This window comes from Xyrauchen texanus, chromosome 43 (genome assembly GCF_025860055.1).
Source record: "Xyrauchen texanus isolate HMW12.3.18 chromosome 43, RBS_HiC_50CHRs, whole genome shotgun sequence".
Lineage (NCBI taxonomy): Eukaryota > Metazoa > Chordata > Actinopteri > Cypriniformes > Catostomidae > Xyrauchen > Xyrauchen texanus.
Window position 1 is genome coordinate 21,646,318 of NC_068318.1, and position 20,653 is coordinate 21,666,970.

General features: G+C 37.7%; 1 protein-coding gene across 1 annotated transcript in view; it reads left to right on the top strand.

Annotated features, from left to right (window-relative positions):
• Positions 1-2,145: 2,145 nt before the first annotated feature.
• ntm (neurotrimin) overlaps positions 2,146-20,653 on the top strand; it is a 459,449-nt gene continuing 440,941 nt past the window's right edge. Inside the window, exon 1 of the mRNA XM_052116028.1 lies at positions 2,146-2,308. Within this exon, the coding sequence (XP_051971988.1) occupies positions 2,248-2,308 (61 nt within the window). The 5' untranslated portion in view covers positions 2,146-2,247. The remainder of the gene's footprint in view (positions 2,309-20,653) is intronic.

The window sequence follows — 20,653 nt, forward strand, 5'->3', positions numbered from 1 at the left end:
GCCTGCTGGTACCTTCTTCTCCAGCGTACTACAACTCAGTGTCCACTGAGAGGTTGGCAGTGTCATGCCCACAGACAAAACTCACTCAATCTGAGAATATTGTATTCTGTCACTACACACTACAGATCTCACCATAATGACTATCTCGTATCTAGACTTATGCTGCAGCGTAACTCAACCCAGACTCCAGTTTCTCTTTGTCTCATTTATTAGCAGGGCTGGACTGGTAATCTGGCATACCGGGCATTTTCCCTGTGGGCAGACGCACTTTTGGGCTGATCAGGGGCAGAATGGCCATCGGTAGAACCAAGCGGGCCGGTGGTTCGGCCGCAAAACGTGGCGAATTTGGCCCATTTCGCGGCCGACCCACCAGCCCGCTTGGTTCTCCCGATGGCCAGTCCGCCCCTGATCGGCCCTAAAGTGCGTCGGCCCACCGGGAAAATGCCCACTTTGCCAGATTACCAATCCAGCCCTGCTGGTTTGGAACAACATGATTGCGAGCAAATTATGACAGAAATGACTGCATTTCATTGATTGCAGAAAACCTGCTGTATTTGCTTAGTGCCTATGGAATTGTTTTAAACTTTCATAAGTTTTCAAGCAAGGTTATGTCAAGCCAACATGCCAACAGATATTGCCTTGACAAATTTTCCATTTTGATTTGTCAATGAAATGCAGTGATCTCTACATATTTATTCACTTTCTAGCCTGTTTTCTGAAGTGCTGCTCCACTCTTAACAAAACACTTATGCTGAGTTTACACTACACGATTATAAGCCGATTTTTGCTCGCCGACAGTTTTGTGGAGATCGCCGACAAAAGCCTGAAATCAGAGCTCGCTTCAGTGAGCGATGATCGCAATGTATGGACTATCAAAGACACGATTTGAGAGAAGCGCCGACATGTCGCCGATGTCAGCAAGATATCTAGAATGTTAAATATCTGGACCTGTCTGCGGCTCCAAATCGTGCAGTGTGAAATATGTTTTGACTGAATTCAACTGCAGAGTTGACCTACAGCCAATGAGAGAGCAAGAATGGGGCATGGGAGTCATGTACCTGCAACAGAACATCAACTAGCATGTCTGCAATATCTAGAAAGTCTCAATGGACTGAAGAAATGGAGGAAAAATTAGTGGAACATTGGCACGAGCACCAGTGCCTATTTGATGTTTCATCTGAACTGTACCACAACCGGGTGGAGAAAGAGAAGAGTTGGAGAGAAATTGCCAATTCTCTTGGACAGTCAGGTAAGCAAATATGTAGATTTTTCAGTAGGAGGTACTTTTTCATATTGTAACCAATAAAATATATGACAAAAAACATACACATCATATTCTGAAATGCATAACATATGATCATGGATTTGTTTTCGTATCTCGTATCACTCCTCGCGTGTACTCCGTACTCCGTAATTTGGAGTCCAGGCCGAGTCTTCGGGACTTGTCAATAGTGAAACGTTTTGTAATGTGTTCACCACTGTCACCGATTCGTCCTGTAATTTGAAAACGCTACGACATCCATGACAACACAGTTGTGTAATATGAACGGTACCACCATCTGATGTCTTTGAAAGTCGTGTAGTGTGTAGGAGGTATTTGATACTGCATAACTAAAGTGGATGCCTTTGTAGAGTGTTTTGCTTACAAGAGGAAGTATGTATTGTTTTAATCATTCTTGGAAATAGGCCAACATTTGTTTAGTTAATACACTAATTGGCAGGAAGAGCTGACGTCATGTTTTTAATAACAGCCATGGATGCCTCTCTCATAAGCGCATTTCCTCACCATAATACATTTGAATAAAAAAACTAATTTTGAGAGAGTGGTGAATTAATTCTACCAGGGCATGAAGGAAAATTAAAACTGGTTCTAAATAATAACTCAACAATAGGATTATTAAATGACTTAACAACAAGATTTGCATGCAGCCTTAGGACATGCTGCAAAACTGATTAGGAAAATTATTCCAAGCGTCACATTTCTAGAGCAAATTAAAACAGCAGGTTGCTCCTTTTGAATCCTGTATGGGGAAGCCTATCCAAGCAGCTCCGCGCACCAAGAGCCAATACCTCACCGAAGGAGGGACTTCTCAACGCCTGCGTAGGTGACTGAGTGTCCACTTCGCAGTTACTTAGAGCCTGGGACTACACTTCACTTATTACTCCGGATTTTCAATTGGGTATTTGCAAGAAAGGAAAAAAGAATTAACGCATTCCTCAAGCGGACCCAGATTTGCTTCATTCGCCATGAAGTATCCTGTGTTTTGGGTCGTCCTGACCGGAATAGCCTTCGCTTTGATTCAACAAGGTAAGAAGATGATCTGGGGAAAGTCGCTGCATCTTTTGGAAAGGATGTAAGGATCCCTCGAAAAGTGTTCAGCAGTGTTTTTACTGAAAGCGATTGGTGATGCGCATTAAAGCTTGTGCTTGTCTCATGTTTGACGCGCTCGCAAATCAAGCGTAGATCAATAGATTAAGACAAGTGCAACTTTGCAACGTTAATGCGGCTTCAAACGGTCACGATGGGTATAATTTTATAATTGTATTGACTGTAGATATACTTGCAGAATTTCGGAGGGTTGACATCATATTTGCATTTGAAAGTTTTGTGAAAAGCGCACTTAAGGTTGTGAGGAAGCTGTGTGCATTTAAGCAGGGGCGTAGATTCCAAAGGCGATGGGGGGTACACCCCCCAACCCAATAATCAAAACAAGCAAGGACAACCCCCCAATATTTATACCATGATCAATGTAAACATGTAAATGCTTCACACTGCAACCCCCATGTTCAAGCCAAATCCAGCCCTTGCGTTTCAGTGATGTCCGATACACAAATTAATCGTTCTTTGAAACGATTAATTTTAATGACTCGCTCAAACCAATTCGCAGAGCTTTGCTAGTTCACAGAACTGTAGCAGATTAGGTTACTTTGTTTAGTAGTAAAATTGTGAGATGGAAACAATGGCATTAGCAAAATGGGAAAAATCCTAATTATTAATAGTTAACAATATTAATACTGACAACGAAGCAATTTTCTTAACAATGTAAACAATATTTGAAACTATAAATAACATTTTATACATATGAAACCTATAACGTTATAGGCTATAATTTATAACTAATAGTGAAAATAATGTGATAAGCAATTTGACTATAAATTGAAACTTAAAATGCTGCTCGGGGTTGTCTGTGAGAACACAATTGAGTGATGACGCCCGAACGAACAGATTCGCTAATGAATCATAATTCCCAACGCCTTTTGGCAGACACGCATCTTCATTTAGTGTGCGTTTGAGTGCCAAAACTTATACACTTTTTTCACACGTGCATAACTGTACATAGTGAGCAATTTACGAGAGCAGCAGTTCGATTTTAATTTCTGGTAAATGGTTGGTTGCAAATCCGTACTGATTAACTCTGCTCTAGTTGAGCAGATCAAGACGGGTTAATCTGCGGAGGATATACACCACGTGCTGAACATATGCCCTGTCAGTTCTGTTGTCTGCAGAGTAAAATTTGGTTTGATCTTGAAAAAACAGTTGATTCTATTAATGGGTTCATGAGAGAAATGCTGTAATATATTGTATAACATTTTTCCTCTTAAATTCCCAATGCATGATTTGATATAGAAATCAAGCATCATTATTTGGCAATGGCAATGGCTATGAACTTGTAAGCCAGTGAATGACGTTATGTTCTAGGAAATCCTTTTACAACAACGGTGGTGACTTTAAGGTCATATGAATAACGGAAATGTGTTGAGGACTCAATTCATCCTGTTAAGAGCCGTCTCAAGTGCTTAGAATAGAATGCACATACTCAACATCTGACCGTGACATGTCCCTCTTCAAAAAAAATTTCTTATGCTAAGCAAATATGCATACTTGTCCTACTTGCATTGAATGAATGTGTTTAATAGAGATTAGGTGTTAGGTGTTAAGAGTGTTTTTCTTTGGTATAGAGGTAGAGAAACAAGATGGCATTGGTTGCTAGTACATTGCCAGGAAGCTACAGATACCCCTGCAATGCTCCAGCCAGCGTCCCCTAGGCCTGAACTGTCTATTGAGCCCCCTGCCACTTATATAACTCAGTCTCAGCCAACAAAGGAATTATATGTCATTAAATAGAAATTTTGTGCCACAGCTGTGGCCAACTTCACACAAAGCGAATGGAGTACAGTGATTTAACAGAGTGAACTCGCCTTTGAAATAGACTTAGGGATCATTGCTCATGAAGAATACAAGTCATGACGTTTAATCAGCAGTTGACAGCAGAGCAAAAAGAGCAGAGCTCTAAACTGTTCAACGAGACTCTTAGCTACAATACCATTAATTTCATGAAAGATGTTTTACAATGTCACAATGAAACATTTTGGTTTGAAACCGATTCCTGTTAATGACTAGCTCAAACTGATTCACGAAGCTTCAGTAGATCACCCAACTGAAAGAGATTACTTTGGTTTGGAGTAAAATTGTGAGATGGGAACAGTGTTGTTAATAGAATTGGAATAGCTGACTGACTTCAAAGTGAAATCAGACACAGCAGGTTGACTTTTCTTTAGCTAAAATCGGTCTGTGCTTACCGAAATTTAAAACACTGCCCCCTGTGGCCAAAGTGGTAAGTGTTGATGTGCGTATGGACATGCGTGAGCTCCATTTTCTGGGTGAAATGTCCATGGAGGTGCACCAAAAACGAGTTGATTTCAGCTGTACAGGCTGAAGAGAAATTCATGTTTTACTAACCGTATCCCTCAACCCAAACCTAAACCTAACTATCAGTGGAGTAAAAATGCAATGTTAGTGGCAAAAATGCAACCTCCAAATCGTGAATCGTGAATTATATTTCTCATACTGTATATTGCTGCAGCACCTCTTTTCACCTTCTGTCTGAAACGTTCTGTTGTAGCTCCTGTCTCTTTAAAGCTCCCCTTTCCCAAAAGCCCAGTCTGCACAGACACAGCTGTCCCAGTCTGTTGTGGTTGGTCAACTGCTTAGAGCATGTGTTTATTACACACTAAAGGAAAGGTGAAACCTCAAAAAGCATAATAGGGCCTCTTTAAGACCTGTAGAAGTGACTATTAAAAGCGACGTTATTAAATAACAAATTATTTGCATGGATCTAGCCTTTGGACTCACATCACACAGAAAGAGTCAAAGCTTTTACTTTCAGCACACAGTGAAAAGTTCTCGGTGCTGAACCTTTTGACACTACACCACTCAAATACTGGTGAGTGAAATAAAAACAAATTACCAGACCGTGGCTAATCACAGACATTTTTTGTAGCATATGGGAAGTATTTATGCTCATTTGATTGTAGGGGAGAGAATGAGATTGCAGATAGAAAGAAAGAGCAATCTTGGCATTTTAAGAAATGACATTGGGATTGTACAAATTAAGAACGCGCGAGAGTGGTCAGCATGTCCATGAGAGAAACTGTGAATCCTGCAGGATCAGTTTCAGTCTCTTTCATGCTTCATAGAAGCGTCTCTGACTGCACTGAAAATATCATGATATATCACGATACATGGATCTAAGTATTGATACAATATAGTGAGAAAAAGTATCACAATATATCGATATTTGATCGTATCGACACAAACTGACTTTCTTTTGGGGGAATTATTTCTTTAGTGTTAAAATTGCAGTATCTTTAGTTTGAAGGTGTCCTTTATTAACCCTTGTGCATCAATAAAAAAAGTTATTTAGAGGTCCTTTGAGAACAAAAATGTCCACGTCAAAAAACTGCCATGACAATATTATATATTAATCAATACCAAAACACCCACACAATTTTAGCTGCATAATTTATTCAATTGGCCTGCAGTGCTCTATAATACATCAAACAGAAAATAGGAAAAAAGCATGTATTTGCTCCATAGGCTAAACATGAGAACAATTGTGCCATCTGGTGGTTAATTTTGATGCCAGGGCTCCGGAATGAAAGGATAATATCATATAATTCATGATTTTATGCTTTAATGGCACTGGGATCAAGTATTGGTTTCAGTGGGGACTTCTTTTCTGAAGGTCCTGTGTAAATATTTTGTGTGCACAGTGCATTATAGAAGTATTTTAGGAACTGAGGTTGAAATATCAAAATTCCCCCAAAAGTACACCCTGTGGCATGGGGACATGGTCATGTGTTGGTCTGCGGGAGACAGAGAGCGGTAAGCCTTGTCACCTGGTTCATAATTACCCCTAACACCTGTCTCTCGTTATAGAGATGCAGAGGGAGATATAAAAGGCACACCATAGAGCTACAATAGAGAGAGAGCACTTTTGACATTATCATGTTGATGTCCACATCGACAGTTACCGTTGTGTGTGTGTGTGTGTGTGTACCCCAAAGCATTCCAAATTAAAGACCTAACCTTGACCCTGCTTTGCTCTCTCCTGATTCCTCCATTTCCTAAACAAAGAGCTCTTCTACACACACCTTTGGCAAAATCTATGTCGTTGGCATTAACACAGCCAAAATGATAAAAAAATGAAAAGACAAAAATGTCCCGAAGGTCGCACAAGGGTTAAGGCCTCAAGTGCAGCCACATCTTACCAATGTAACACAGTCCTGTAGAGTCTCAGCATGCTGTGTTATTACGCAAATTAGATTAGATGCTGATGATGACAGAGAGTAAGTGCTGCGGATTTCAATCCAGATGTGAAATTACCGCGTTGCTAATTTGATAAAAAGGGACAAGAGGGCTTGCACATGTCCTCAAGTGGTAAAATTAGATGTTAGTGTGTGTCGCCATTATATTGATGTACTTTTGAGGACCACAATTTCTTCTCAGTTTGTCATTGTGGCTTTCATTTTCATTTACTTGAAGGGAATGTGATTTTGTGTTTGTCGAAATGCATTTTCCTTAAGAAGTACTCATTTAAGCAAACCCCTTCAGAAATCCCCACATCTGCAGGCAAAGCTGGTTAGCCACAGTCATTTTGGTTGTGATAAAGAGCATAACATGAATTATAAAATTAGTCCTTGAGTTTCAGAAATAGAAAAACTAATGTGTAATGTTCCTGCTGCGTTTTAAGGTAAATTGTACTCTAATGCACAGGTCTGTGAGGTACAAGCTTTAATGGATTTCTCCTCTATTGTGCGTCAAAATGCATGGTCCTCATCAAATCTGTTTTGGAGGACCCTACCAGGAAGTGTATCTCACAAAAATGTTTTTATTTTATTTATTTTTTTATTGAGTTGGCACTAGTTTGAACCTTTGGAGATAATCTTAGTCTTGCTCTCTGCCTTTTCCATTACTTTCCACAGCATCCAATTTTCTTGTTTATTCAGCTGCATATGCCCATAATCTAAGTAATGCTTAAAGGGATAGTTCAGCCAAAAATGAAACTTCTGACATAATTGACATACCCTTATGTTTTTGTTCTAAACCTGTATGACTTACCTATGTGGAATGTTAGGCAGATGTTAGCCTCAGTCACCATTCACTTTCATAGCCACTTTTTCCATACAATCTAAATGAATGGTGACTGAAGCTAACATTCTCCCAAACATATCTTTTGTGTACCAAAGAGGAAAGGCAAACTGGTTTGGAGCAACATAATGGTGAGTAAATTATGAAAGAATTTTAATTTTGGGGGTGAACTATCCCTCTAATTAATCAGGAATTGTACAAAATAAGTCATAAATGTTGCAAACTCAAATGTCCTATGATTTGTATGCTTTCATGTGTTTTCATTCATTTGTCTCAATGTGGATTCTGACAGACTGCACCCATTCACTAAAGCTGTTTCAAACTGTGCATTGTGCCCAATGAGTAATTCTGTGAAGTATGATGGACCCAAAAGTTTAGATTAAAATTTTCTGTTGTGAACATCCACAGAGGGGGCTATTCATGGGTTGTCACGTCAAAAGAATGCAGCCCTTATATATGTTGGCTGTGCAATACCACTCTCTCTGTGTAACCAACATGTCAAACAAAATGCTATTGTAAACGTTGACACTTCAAATATTCGCTTAAGAGCGACCAAGGGATTTTTCAAAGCAGTTAGCACTTTGCATTGCAGAACTGATTGACAATTTAAAATAAACTATTTAGGTTTGAATTCATGCAATGTTAGAGGCCATTTCTTTTCATCTTTCTGGAAGTCCATCCGTGTGAGTGGGGTCCCATGGCCTGAAGCTCATAATAACATGCTTTTGGCAAAGCTGTGTTACTATGGAATTTATTTTTTTAATGGCATACTGTTGGAACATACATGCTTCCACTATTGAAGCATTAATGAACCTGTCAAACTTGTCTTGGCTACATGATGAAGAGGCAAAAATCTCAAATAACACTGATCACCCAGACTTCATCTCAGTCTTATTACTGTGGAAAAAATGTATGACTTCGCAGGCAGAGGTCAGGAATGACTTGTAAAATGAGATTTTCAATCTATAGATTTGTTGTAGAAAATGGGTAAAGTTATTTTCACTTCATCTAGAAAGTGAAGTGAAAATAACAAAAATATATTTTCACCATCCAGTATTTGTGTACAATTTCCCCTCAAGCTTTGTGTATGCAAATTATATCTAAACCATTCTTATTTTATTTTACAATGGAAATCAACAAAATGTTGTCCTCAGTAGGTGCAATAAAACAAAGTTACAAACGATTAAAACATCTCTTCTTTTCTTAAAGTCAAAATGAAATGATGTTCACAACCCATTTGACAGGACTGATCTCACGAAAAATCGTCTACAAAAGGTGGAAAGTTTTGTCTGTTAAATCCTGTGTATGCTTTTCAAATGTCTGAACTGCCCCTTCCAGTGGCAGTAGCTGGAACTACAGTTGCGTGACGCACTGCAAATGTGGTAGAACTAAATTCTTTGAATGGACATGAATGGACACAGCGCATCCGATTTTTGGAATCATGTGAGAAGTAATTACATTAATATACTCAAACCCTAAGACCCCATTTACACCTGGTATTAAGATGCATTTTGGATGATTGGATCAAAAGTGGTCAGCGTTAAATAGAGGTCTAAATGGGGTCTAAAACGTTTTGTGATCTGATAAAAAAAAAAAAACACACACGGAGGTAGTCATAACTCATGTGACCATATCACATTTGATGTGTAAATGTAAATCAGTCCTGAATGCAATCCCTGACAGTAGGCTGTTGGGCTTTAATATCATGCAGTAACACAGCGACATAGTGATTAATGTATGTCATCATGAAATCAAAGACCCTCCCCTCGAAATCCGAACACAAGTGTTCACATGAGACACATTTAAGGGACCTGGTGTGAACAGTGATTTGTCTTGCCTGAACACGTGATCGGATCACCCGAGACACATCTTAAAATCAGGTGTAAATGGGGTCTAAATCTAACCCTAACCATAACAGTTATGAGAACAAAACGTCTTTCTTTCTCACTTACTTCCTTGCAAATGTTGTATCCATGATGTGACATCAAAGGCTCAGCATGGTTGAAGAACATTCGCCACATGGTTGGTATAAATACAGGTGACAATACATTTAGAAACAAACAACGGTTTGCAGTATGACCATGTTAATGTTGTTTGGACTTCAGAAACTGATGAAAAGTATTGTCTATATAACAGGTGGTTGGAGGGAGTCAAATATAATATGTGTTTGATGATGCCAGCCAAAACCAAAATGGAATGTTTTGTCAGAGGCAGAGCAAGTTATTACATTTTGATGAAAGATTTTCTTTTCTGTAAAAACATGCACTGATTGTTCACAATAGGATCAGTATGTGGCCTCCATGAGGAGAGAAGGGGTTGAGTAAAGCCTGGATATTTCAATTAGAGCTATCAGGGATTGTGCCTTTACCCTGCCCAAACCCTGATTTAATAAGCTCTGCTAATCTGTTCTGCATCTCGGATTTAAAGGAATACGCGATGTTACTTGTCGATATAGAAGTCTTCCAACCAAAATGGCATATATTGAGCTATCAGTCTTTTTTCTGGCAGTTAAAGCCAACATTGTCTGGCATAGTCAGACTTTTGGCTAAACAACATAAAGTCTGGTCCACATTGCAGCTTATTATGGCCAAGAACCACCATCTGAAGGACATCTAAAGCGACCAATCACAGTTGAAAAAGTAAATTCAAATAATGTTGCTCAATGTCGCAGCAGTCTCTACAAACTACGAATCAAAACTCGTAACCATCTTTTTAAAGATTTGAGGCCGCAAACCTGGCAATTGCAGTGATTATTTATCCTGAAAAACCTGGTACCTTTTATTTTTAGGCGGACTGATAAAACAACAAAATAATGCAAATTTGACATTTAAGATTTGTGATCACAGCTGAGGTTGTTTTACTCACTTTGAATTTCAAGTATTTTTATCAGCATGCAATAATTTCTAAACATCAACTTGACGGTTAGCATTTAGACATTTTTGGCCAGTGCTCAGTGAGCATGTTGTTATAATGTTTAGACTGAATGATATGCTTTGAGCAGAATATTAAATAAATCTTAAGTGGAATGAAAAGATGCAACACGCATTTAAGAATGAAACTGCGGTTGACTCAGCATTCATTGAATTGCTTTTAGCCACGAGCCGACTTTGCTTTGCTTGTTGAATTTCATGGAGGCTTATGGAAAGCTGCTCATAATTAATGCTAAATGCTTGAGTGGAAATCTTAATGGCCTTTTTGGGTCACTGTTGAAATGATTTTTTCTCATTAATCACAAACTCTTTGTTATTGATCCCAACCACTTTGCTTCTGTGAAGGAGCAGATTTTGTTTTGGCAAAATATCTCTCTCTTGCCCACATTGCCATAAAAACACCTGCCCTTAAAAACACATGTTATTCCACTTGAATGAATATAGTATTAAAAGTCAATTTTCATCATAACATGAACTTGTAACATATTTAGAGATTTATAGATCTCAGTGTATGGCTAGAAAATGTTTTGTGCAACTGAACTGGGGACTCTAGCTTGCTTAATTCCCTGGTATCTGCTTAATATCTGCATGTGTTTCAGTTGAATTCGTCATTATCAATGGAAATAAGACATTCAAATCACAATTGCCCAAATTCCCTTGAGAAGTTTTGTTATAAGTGAACCCTACAAGCCTCATCGACTTGCTAATGACCTGTTAGATGTTGGTGAATTCATCTAGCAGAAATCGATGATGTCATTGCTCATGTTATATTACATGTGTCAAATACATTTTGAAACCTAGAGACTGTAAATATAAACATTGTAGGGTTTCTTCATTCATTTTCGCCTCCTTAAAAACAGATTAAGTTAGAGCTGATAGCTCATCTCATTAAAATTTGACACTTTATCAAGCAATGTTTGCAATTGCTCATTTGCATGTCCCAGCAGAATAAGAAGTAGCGGTTGCATATTTATCAGGATGCCTTAAGAAGGATGCATGCTTTCAGGGCATAAGATTATTTAGAGCTCAGGTGCTTGATTTTATGATGAATATTGTTTTTCTAAATTTGATATAAATGTAGTTTTTTTTTGTGGTAATGTCTAGGTCTACCATTCCATTTTAGTGATTTTTTTCTTTTAATTAGTTAAAGGTTTAGTTCACCAAAAAATCAACATTCAATAAAAAATATTTTACTGGCCGTCGTGTTTTTCCAAACCCATTTTACATTTACCCATATACATGGTGTATATATTTAGTGGAATGTTAAGTATAACTTATATAGAATGTTGAAAGTGAGTATTTAATTACAGAATTTTAGTGTTTGGGTGAACTATCCCAGTGTCAATGATTTACTTTGCCATTGTAATGAATCGATATTGCATTTATAACCTTTGGATGACTTTGCCATGCCAATGAATGGAAAATTCATACTCGCCTTCAAATTGAGTCATAAGCGCCGTGACTATCTGCAGGTCATCCACTAAATTATAAAATGAAATGCTAATTCGAGTAAGTATAACCTCACATTCAACAGTACAACTGATATAAGCTTTTATATAAGAATAGCTCAAGAGAATGTCAGCTTCAGCTCCAATATAATAATAAGTCCTCTGGACTCGCAATGCATCCTGTTATATAGATTTATATGCTGGCTGCTGTGCACAAGAGATTAGAGCAAAGCAACATATAGAGAGACAATGATAAGAGATAAAAGTGTATGGGATATCTTTTCTCCCCCCAGAAATTCTAATTTTCTCTGGATTTGATTTGGATCTGAAACTGTCCTTATAGGCAGAATGTAATGGTTTACTAAAAATAAAAATGTACTTCTCACACATTTAAAGTCACAATGCAATTGGTTTAGGGTTTGTTTCTTGTGTTGCTGTGTTACCTTTTGAAACAGGAAGTGTGGGCATAACATATTGAAGGGAACGTTCTATTGAAAAGCTATTAGTTTTTACTAATAGGCCACACTAATCTATTTGAGTTTAAAACCTTTTTTTTTAAAAAAGGTTTTTAGTTAATTTTTCAAAGTGTGCAGTCATGGACTGTATTTTCAAAAAAGCTGTTCTAGGGTGGATGAGAGACATAAATGTACATAATTAAATGGATTTTCAAATGACAATGTATTAGTGTGGATCAGGCCTTATTACTAAACTGTAGTTTGAGACTTCACCGGGTATATGACAACATAACAGCATGAGCAAAACATTGGTTTTCTGTTGTCTTTTAAAACTTTTTTTCTTTGTTCGAAGGATACCTGGAGCTGCACATGCACACAGCAGCTTTGCTTTCTTGTAGACAGTGTTCCAAAGATACTAGAATGCAACTCATTTACTACAGTGAGAGAGACGAAAGATGATTGCCGTTGATTACAGTGGTTTGATGAGTGAAATGATACTAAAAGATGGGAGAGGATTGTGATAGCATGCCTGAAATCATTGCAGGTGGAATATGTTCATAACAGAATACTTGGATATGCATGCATTACATAACATTGCATTGCTTGTGCAACAAAACCTGTATTGTTGAGACAATATCTCTGTTCCAAATTCAAGTGTGCATCCTAAAGAGGCAGCATTTTAAAGAGCTTGTTTACATGACAATTTTGTCATAATTTACTCACTCTCATGTTGTTTTTTCTTCCTTGGAACACAAATGATGATGTTAGGCAGAATCATTCACAATCACAGAGTGCATTGAGACAAGCTAACCTAGGTTAAGATGGTGAAAGAAGTTAAAGAAATGTAGATTGTTTATAGTTTGACATTAACATGTCGAAGCTCAAGAAAAATTGATTATAAATATATTTAGAAATCATTCAGTACTGAAAATAGGGCTGTTCCGGTGGCAATTTTGTTAACCACAGCTGTGTTTAAGGGCCAATTACCACATCCATCGATCGATCGATCGATCCATCCATCCATCCATCCATCCATCCATCCATCCATCCATCCATCCATCGTATCTTGTGAATAAGCCATTCCCATAACAATGCACTCTCTTGCGCAAAATCAAGAAGTCTCTAAAAAACTGAAAATGAATACGTCCTATTGATAAAGAATCCACAAAACAGTTACTAAAGGTCTAATACTTTATTATACAAATTAAAGATAAAACATTTTTAGAAATTTTTTAAAGATTTCTTAAAGTCTTTTATGTAAATGTATTTGTTAACGTCACGTGCATAATCGCCGGGGCCACTGTGCCACAACTGTGCCGGTTGTCACGATGATGCTAGCAGCCCTAATGGAAAACTATAGTTAAAGATAGCTCTGTCTCAATAAAAATGTACTATTTTACCCAATGTTTGTTTGTTTTATGCATTTTCATATTTACTAGCATAGTATGGTTGTTTTTTTGTGACCCTTTTTGTGCCTGACACATTAATTGCTAGCCTAGCAACATACTAAAAAGGCTATATTTATAATTCAATCCAAACTGCAAAAACTATTGTTAAAAATAGTTAGGGTTATATCACGAATTGACCGTTTCTGTGTGTTCTTTGTATTTTTATGCTTACCAGCATCTTATATTTGTTTTTGTCCTCAAGTTTATGTCTGACAGGCTGAATGTTAGCTTAGTAACATGCTAATGAAACTATAGCAATGTAGATTATAAATATTCTTAGCATTCATTCAGTACTAAAAACTGTAAAACATTATTCAGTCCAATTAAAAACGTACTATTTTACCCAAAATATGCATGTTTTTTTTGTTGTTGGGTATTTTTATGCTTATTAGCATCTTTTGTGCCCCACTTTGTGTTTGCAGGCTGATTGTAGGGATAGCAACATGTTAACATCGAACTCTATGAGAACCAATTGAGTCGAGTCTCCCATGCAGAGTGCTAATTTAGTTGCTGTCTATGTAGATCATACCAAATCAGTCACAGTAAGCAGTAGGCAGCGAGGCCACTCACTAGGTTTTAGAACAGACCCAGCGTCTTGTTATTACATGTTTATTTAGTTAAGTGCTTAAGTTTGGTTGCTTTTTCTGTTTACATTGAATATTCTTGTACAGATAGTTTATTCTTGTGCAGAATGCTAAAGAAACTACAAGTTCAGCCTGTGATTCTATTAGATATTATGAAGACATTTCTCAGGAGAGGTTATAGTTGGCTTTACAGAGTGAATGCAGACCAGTGTTGATTGGTATATACTTGGTTTTCCCACAATGTAATGTGCCCCTGCGGTGACATCAGTAGTCTGACACCATACAGTGGGAAGCCAAATAAGTAAAATAAATTCTAAATCAGGAAATCCTGGCAGCAACAGTAAGTTACAGTAGAGCTTTAAAATCACTCACACATTTTATCTCTCCCACCAGATGGTGATATTCCAAAATTGAGTTTTTCTGTTTGGGTTTTCTGTTTTCTTGCCATTTTGCTTGATAACTGGATAGTATCTTTATAATGTGTATATACTGTATGTATGCACAGGTGTAATAAGTGATTTCATTCCAAGTTGTTTACTTTAGTATGCATTGGTTATTTCATTTAGTTTCATCTTTTTTTCTCTTTATTTTTTTCCAACATACAGTACTGTGCAAAAGTCTTAGGCACATAAGATGTTTCACAAAAGCATTTGTCTTAAGATTGTTATTTATATATACAGCTGTAGTGTGTGTCAACAGGAAATATAAATGCTAGACTCCCAACATTACTTTTGCGAATAGAAACATTTTTAATAGAAGAACAGGGAGCCCTACAACAGATGTCGGGTCCCCCACAAAGCCCCCCACAGAACATTGTGTCAGTCTGAGATTACATAAAGAGACAGAAGCAATTGAGACAGCCTAAATTGTTGTGGCAAATTCTCCAAATTCTCCAGGTGTACCTGTGTCCAGGGGCGGCTGTGGCTCAGGTGGTAGAGCGGGTTGGCTGCCAATCGCAAGGTTGGTGGTTCGATTCCCGGCCCACACGACTCCACATGCCGAAGTGTCCTTGGGCAAGACACTGACCCCCAAGTTGCTCCCAATGGCAGGCTAGCGCCTTGCATGGCAGCTCTGCCGCCATTGGTGTGTGACTGTGAGTGTGTATGGGTGATTGGGACACAGTGTAAAGTGCTTTGGTAACCTCTAAGGTTAAAAATAGCGCTATATAAGTGCAGACCATTTACCATTGCCTAGGAGAACTGGGGCTGTTTTAAAGCAAAGGTGATCACACCGAATATTGATTTAGCTTTTTTATGTTTACTGGACTTTGTACTACATTAAGTGATAAATGAAAACTATTTATGTCATTTTTTTTTAAGACATCCTAAAACTTATGCACAGTACTGTATCTTTGGACTTTAATCAAGAAATGCTCTGTTGTTAGGGTTGCAGAGATATTTAAGAGGACAGGCATGTGGTTAGGGTGGAAATAAGAAGCATGCAGCATGCAGAAGCCCTTAGACGAGTGCGCTGACACACAGGTGCAAGTGGCTGGCAATTTACCTCTGTGTGCATGACACTTCACACAAAACAAGTGAAGGAAAAACAGCTCCCACATAAAACGAGCCATGTTTTCCAACACCATAACTCGAGTCACGTAGCAGGGAGGAAGTGCATGGCACACTCTCCATTTATAAACATCCTTTGCTATCCTTGTTTATCTTATGCTTCTGTATTTTTATTATTTTTCAGAGAGCTGCTATATAGATTCATGATACGTCATGATAAATAACAAGCTCCTATGGATTTGAACCAGAAGCTTGTTTGCAGCTATCCAAGGGTTGGAAGTGGCATGATGAAAGTGTGTGTGTCGCAGTGTAGATGTGCTGCAGGATGCTGATTTCTCTGGGAAAGCCAGGGAACAAAATAAGTACCCCTGGGGGTATTTATTCTCCCCCAAATGGAAAGAATCTCAGGAAAATGTTACAGAGAATAAAAAAAGATACTTCTACCAAGGTTTTGAGGGCCAACCAAAAGTTTGTTTTTGACTGGTCTGATTTAGTATTTCTCAGAATCGTTATGCATCTCTTGCCATTCAGTGACAGATCATAGTGACCAGGGTCTGCAGGCTCGAAAACCTGAAGACATACGGTAGCTTTAACTAAGTGAAGTAGTGGTGACAGAAGAGGTGGGCATACTGTGAATTTATCAGTTGTGTTCTTACTAAGAAATATAAAGTGAAATGATTGAAATTTACAGTGCAATTATGACGGCCCCATTGCTGCTAGCGCATTAGCATTTCACCACAGACTTTAGAAACCTTAAACCTTCTCAAATGGAAAGTATGATTGGTTAGAAAATATCCCATCTCGGCTGCAGCTAATGTTCTGATTGGTTACACAGCTGGACTGTCTATCCTAGCCGTAACTTAGTCTAGTGTTCCCTCCTCCCGCTGCTCCATGCGCGTTTAAAGAGACTCTCTGTACACTGTACAAAAATACAATTCACTCAAGGGTGCTGCGGCATCACGTAATTAGATTGGCAAATTACAGGTCAAAAGCATACTCGTTGTTCTGGCGGCTATATGTATCATCCCTCATTTTAGGTGAGCATACGCAATATCCATAGAATAATAGGTGGGCACTGGGCATATACCTGTATATGCGCTAGACTACAAGTACCTTACAGAGTAGACTACAATACAAGTACAAGAGTACAGAGTACAATAGACTACAATATCTTATGTATACATTTTTCCAGCCTGATCTTATGAAAATTACATGGCTGTTGAAATGTACACTGAAAAGTATGATTCAAGTGTCTTTCGTGTTTGTTAAGCTGGTTCCAGCTTCCTCCTTCCTAGGTTTCGGCACCAGTGTAACATTTCATGGAAAAGCGAGAATGCATGACCGGTGTGGCACACAGGTGGACCTCATTCATCACTCATCTTCCCGGCCTTGCTCTGCCCAGATGCCGCTTGACCCTGCCCTGCTCACCACAGTTGTTTACTTACACGTATTGCGGCAGTTCCAAGTTAAAATATCCACATTGTTGCACTAAAAGCGAGTTAAATGTTCTCCCAAACAAATTAGGTTTTTTTAAAGTTTCGAGTTGCAAAACAACAAAACCTAACTCCCTTCCCTAAACCTTGAAACTAAACCTAATTGATAGTGTCATAAAAGACAAATGTGGCATGAAAAACACAGGTTCTGAGGCAACCACATAATTTTGTGGCACTTCTATGACACTTTGACTCACGCGTCAACTTGTAATCTATTCAGGACTCGTACCCCGGTCCTTTGATTCACAAATGCAATGATTTTTCAGTTGCTGATGATTTTGCAGGATCTGCATGGGCATGTGAGTGCAACTTCAATGCAAAAGCACTTCACGCGTGCTATGAGTAAATGTCTTATTCACTGTGTAAATGTTATGAAAGCAGGAGGAGGCAGACGAGGGGTGAGGATCTAAGTGCGGTATTTATTGACAATAATGAAAACAAACAAGACTAGAACAAATGAAACATCCACAATGGGAGAACAAAACCAAAACACAAAACACAACCAAAGAATACACAGGCTAAAGAAACATTCACGGTGGGCAAAGGTAACATTGACAAACTGGGCAAACACGGCAAAACATCTACCTCTAGACATCCACATTTAACGATCGACAATGACTGGGGAACAAACAGGGTTTAAATACACAGGGGTAATGAGGACTAAACGACAAACAGGTGAGGACAATGACAAGTGCTGGCAGTGATGAGGGCCGGGAATTGTTGGAATTGTAGTTCATGACAATTGACTAGTGAAACACGGGGCAGACAACAAGGGATCGTGACAGTAAAATTGGATTGATATGGTCTTTTGTGAGAAAATGCAATTGCTAATGCACTTATGCCATCCATGGTTGCTGGACTACTGTGTGTACTGTTATTTCCTTCCTATTATATTAACAATTTCTTCATGCAGAAAAAAATGACTACAATTTTATGACTAAACAGAAATCTGAAAAAATTAATTCTATCTATCTTTTAAAATACAATCTTATTTTTTAAAGTAAAATTTTTTGTGAAATTGGGTAAATATAATGCTAAGTAAGAGTTTATTAATTTTTTAGCAATTTTACGTTTATAATATTTACTACATTAAGTTGTGTTATATTTCGCCATTGTATCAGCCTATTGGCCACCCTGATTTCTGGATATCGGATTCGGCATCGGCCATTAAAAAACCCATATTGGTTGACAACTACTTGAATCTTTTGAAAAAGTAATCAAATTGTTTACATTTTCACACCTCATCTGGCCGTTGATGAACTATTAGGCAAAATGACTCCAAAATCTTCGTATTTTGTTAGAATTTATGAAACTTATGCTAAAATGCTTACATTTTCATTACAGGTTTGAGTCAGTCAGTCACTTGGAGGACAGAGTATACATACCTTGCCATAGGCTCGGAGAAACAGGCATGCTGTCAATAGTCAATTAGCCTGCCAGCACCTCTGCGTGAGCACTTGAAGGAGTCTGCTCGCAGTGCTCACCTTCTTTATCATTCACAAGTCGGCAATTTCAGCAACTGATTTATTTTATTAGATAAAGGCCACAGGATGTTGTGTGCTCTATGTTCTTGGACACCGAAGGTGATATAGAAATCTCCCATTCTGGGTTTAGCTATGTTTTTTTAATTACATTTATAGTAGTAGACATTCACAGCAAGACCAATGTGAAATTGTTTAACTTAATTGATAACATGTCAAATAAAGTGGAAATTAATTTAATGGACCTCAAAGGTAAAATGTGTAAGCAATGTTTTGATAGCACTACAAAGCCTTTTGTTTGGAGAAATCAACCTCCTTTTAGTACTTACAGTACAGTTGTCTCTGCATATTAAGCTGGGATTGGAAGAAAGTGTGTTAACATAGAAATGATTTACACACCTTACCTTAAACCTTTCCACTATGCTATGTCAGATAGGACCAATATAGTTTCTTTCATTCCCTTTCTTTACAATATAGAAGCAACAGTCCTCCTGCACTGTTCTTTAGTACAAAGTGTGTTATTGTCCTCTGAGGTAAGTTGAGTTTATTTTAAAACAATGGGATGCAACTAATTCCAGCAAGGATAGACAGGTCATGGAAGGAGAAGAAATGCACTTATCTAATTTGAAGTAGCCCTATTTAGTGCTTTAGCTGGTTACACAAGGATACACATGCACACAAAGCAAATAAAAAGCATAGTTATGGCTCGAATTGTATGTATGTGTTTGTATGTATATGTGTGAGAGTATATTGTATGTATTTTTATTATTTAATAAAGTAGTACAGTATATTTGTTATATGAACAAATAATAACTAAAATGATATATCATGTGACATATAATTTAATAACATATAATTCTAAATTAAATGTACAAAACGAATTTATGTTTAGAATAACTTGAGTTGTATTTTTAATAGTATGAGTACTTCACAGCTTGAATATAAGTGTAATTATCATGTCCTGCTTGATTGTATCACTGTAAATAACATGGAAAAATGAGCTGGCTATGAATGCATTAGACATTAGACTCCCCTGTCCAAAATGTCTCATTTTTGCGAAACTGTCAAAAAGACAGGAATAGCATCAGCTTGTTGGTGTCTGTCTGCATTGCACAATGTTCCCCTTGGGTTTGGTTGGAGGGTATTTTTTGAAGCACCTTTGAAGCTTTTGTATTTGTTTCTTTTCTGCAGTAAGGATAAACAGAAAGATACCTGGAATTTGAAGGTTATGGTTAAGTAATGCATAACGGTTATGTAATGCATATTTTTGTGTAAGCAAGTTAATAAAATACTTTACAAATGAAAGGTAGCCATCTCACTTTATTTATTGATCTCATAATATTACATTTCTATATGGAATTTGACTGATGCAAACCAAAAAATATGATCCTTTATAACAAATGACCGGTAAGCCTACCACACTTGAGTTAAAAAAAAAATACATAAATAAAATAAATGATTGCGTCAAAACTCGCTCCCATTATAATCAATGAAGCTGTCTGCAAAATAGCATGCAGTGTAGACTATTTTTAAATTTGGTGTAGACATGTTTTAAATTGTAATGCAGATATACTGCAGTATAGCATAATCTTTACCAATTTACACATTTTTACTGTCAAATGGTGTTTATACCTTCATACCACCCAGCCCTAGAGGCCATTATTCACCCTACAGTCTCTGGACCTGAACTTGAATACAAATGAGCAGGTACTGAGGGGGACTGTTGAAAACATTTTAATTTCCCCCACAATATAGAGCATGTTTCTGGAGGCCACACATGTCATAAATTCACAATGAATTATGACAAGCTCCTGGTATATCAAGGAGAACAAGAAAATGGATAGAACAGGAAAGAAAGTGTATGTCATGCTTCG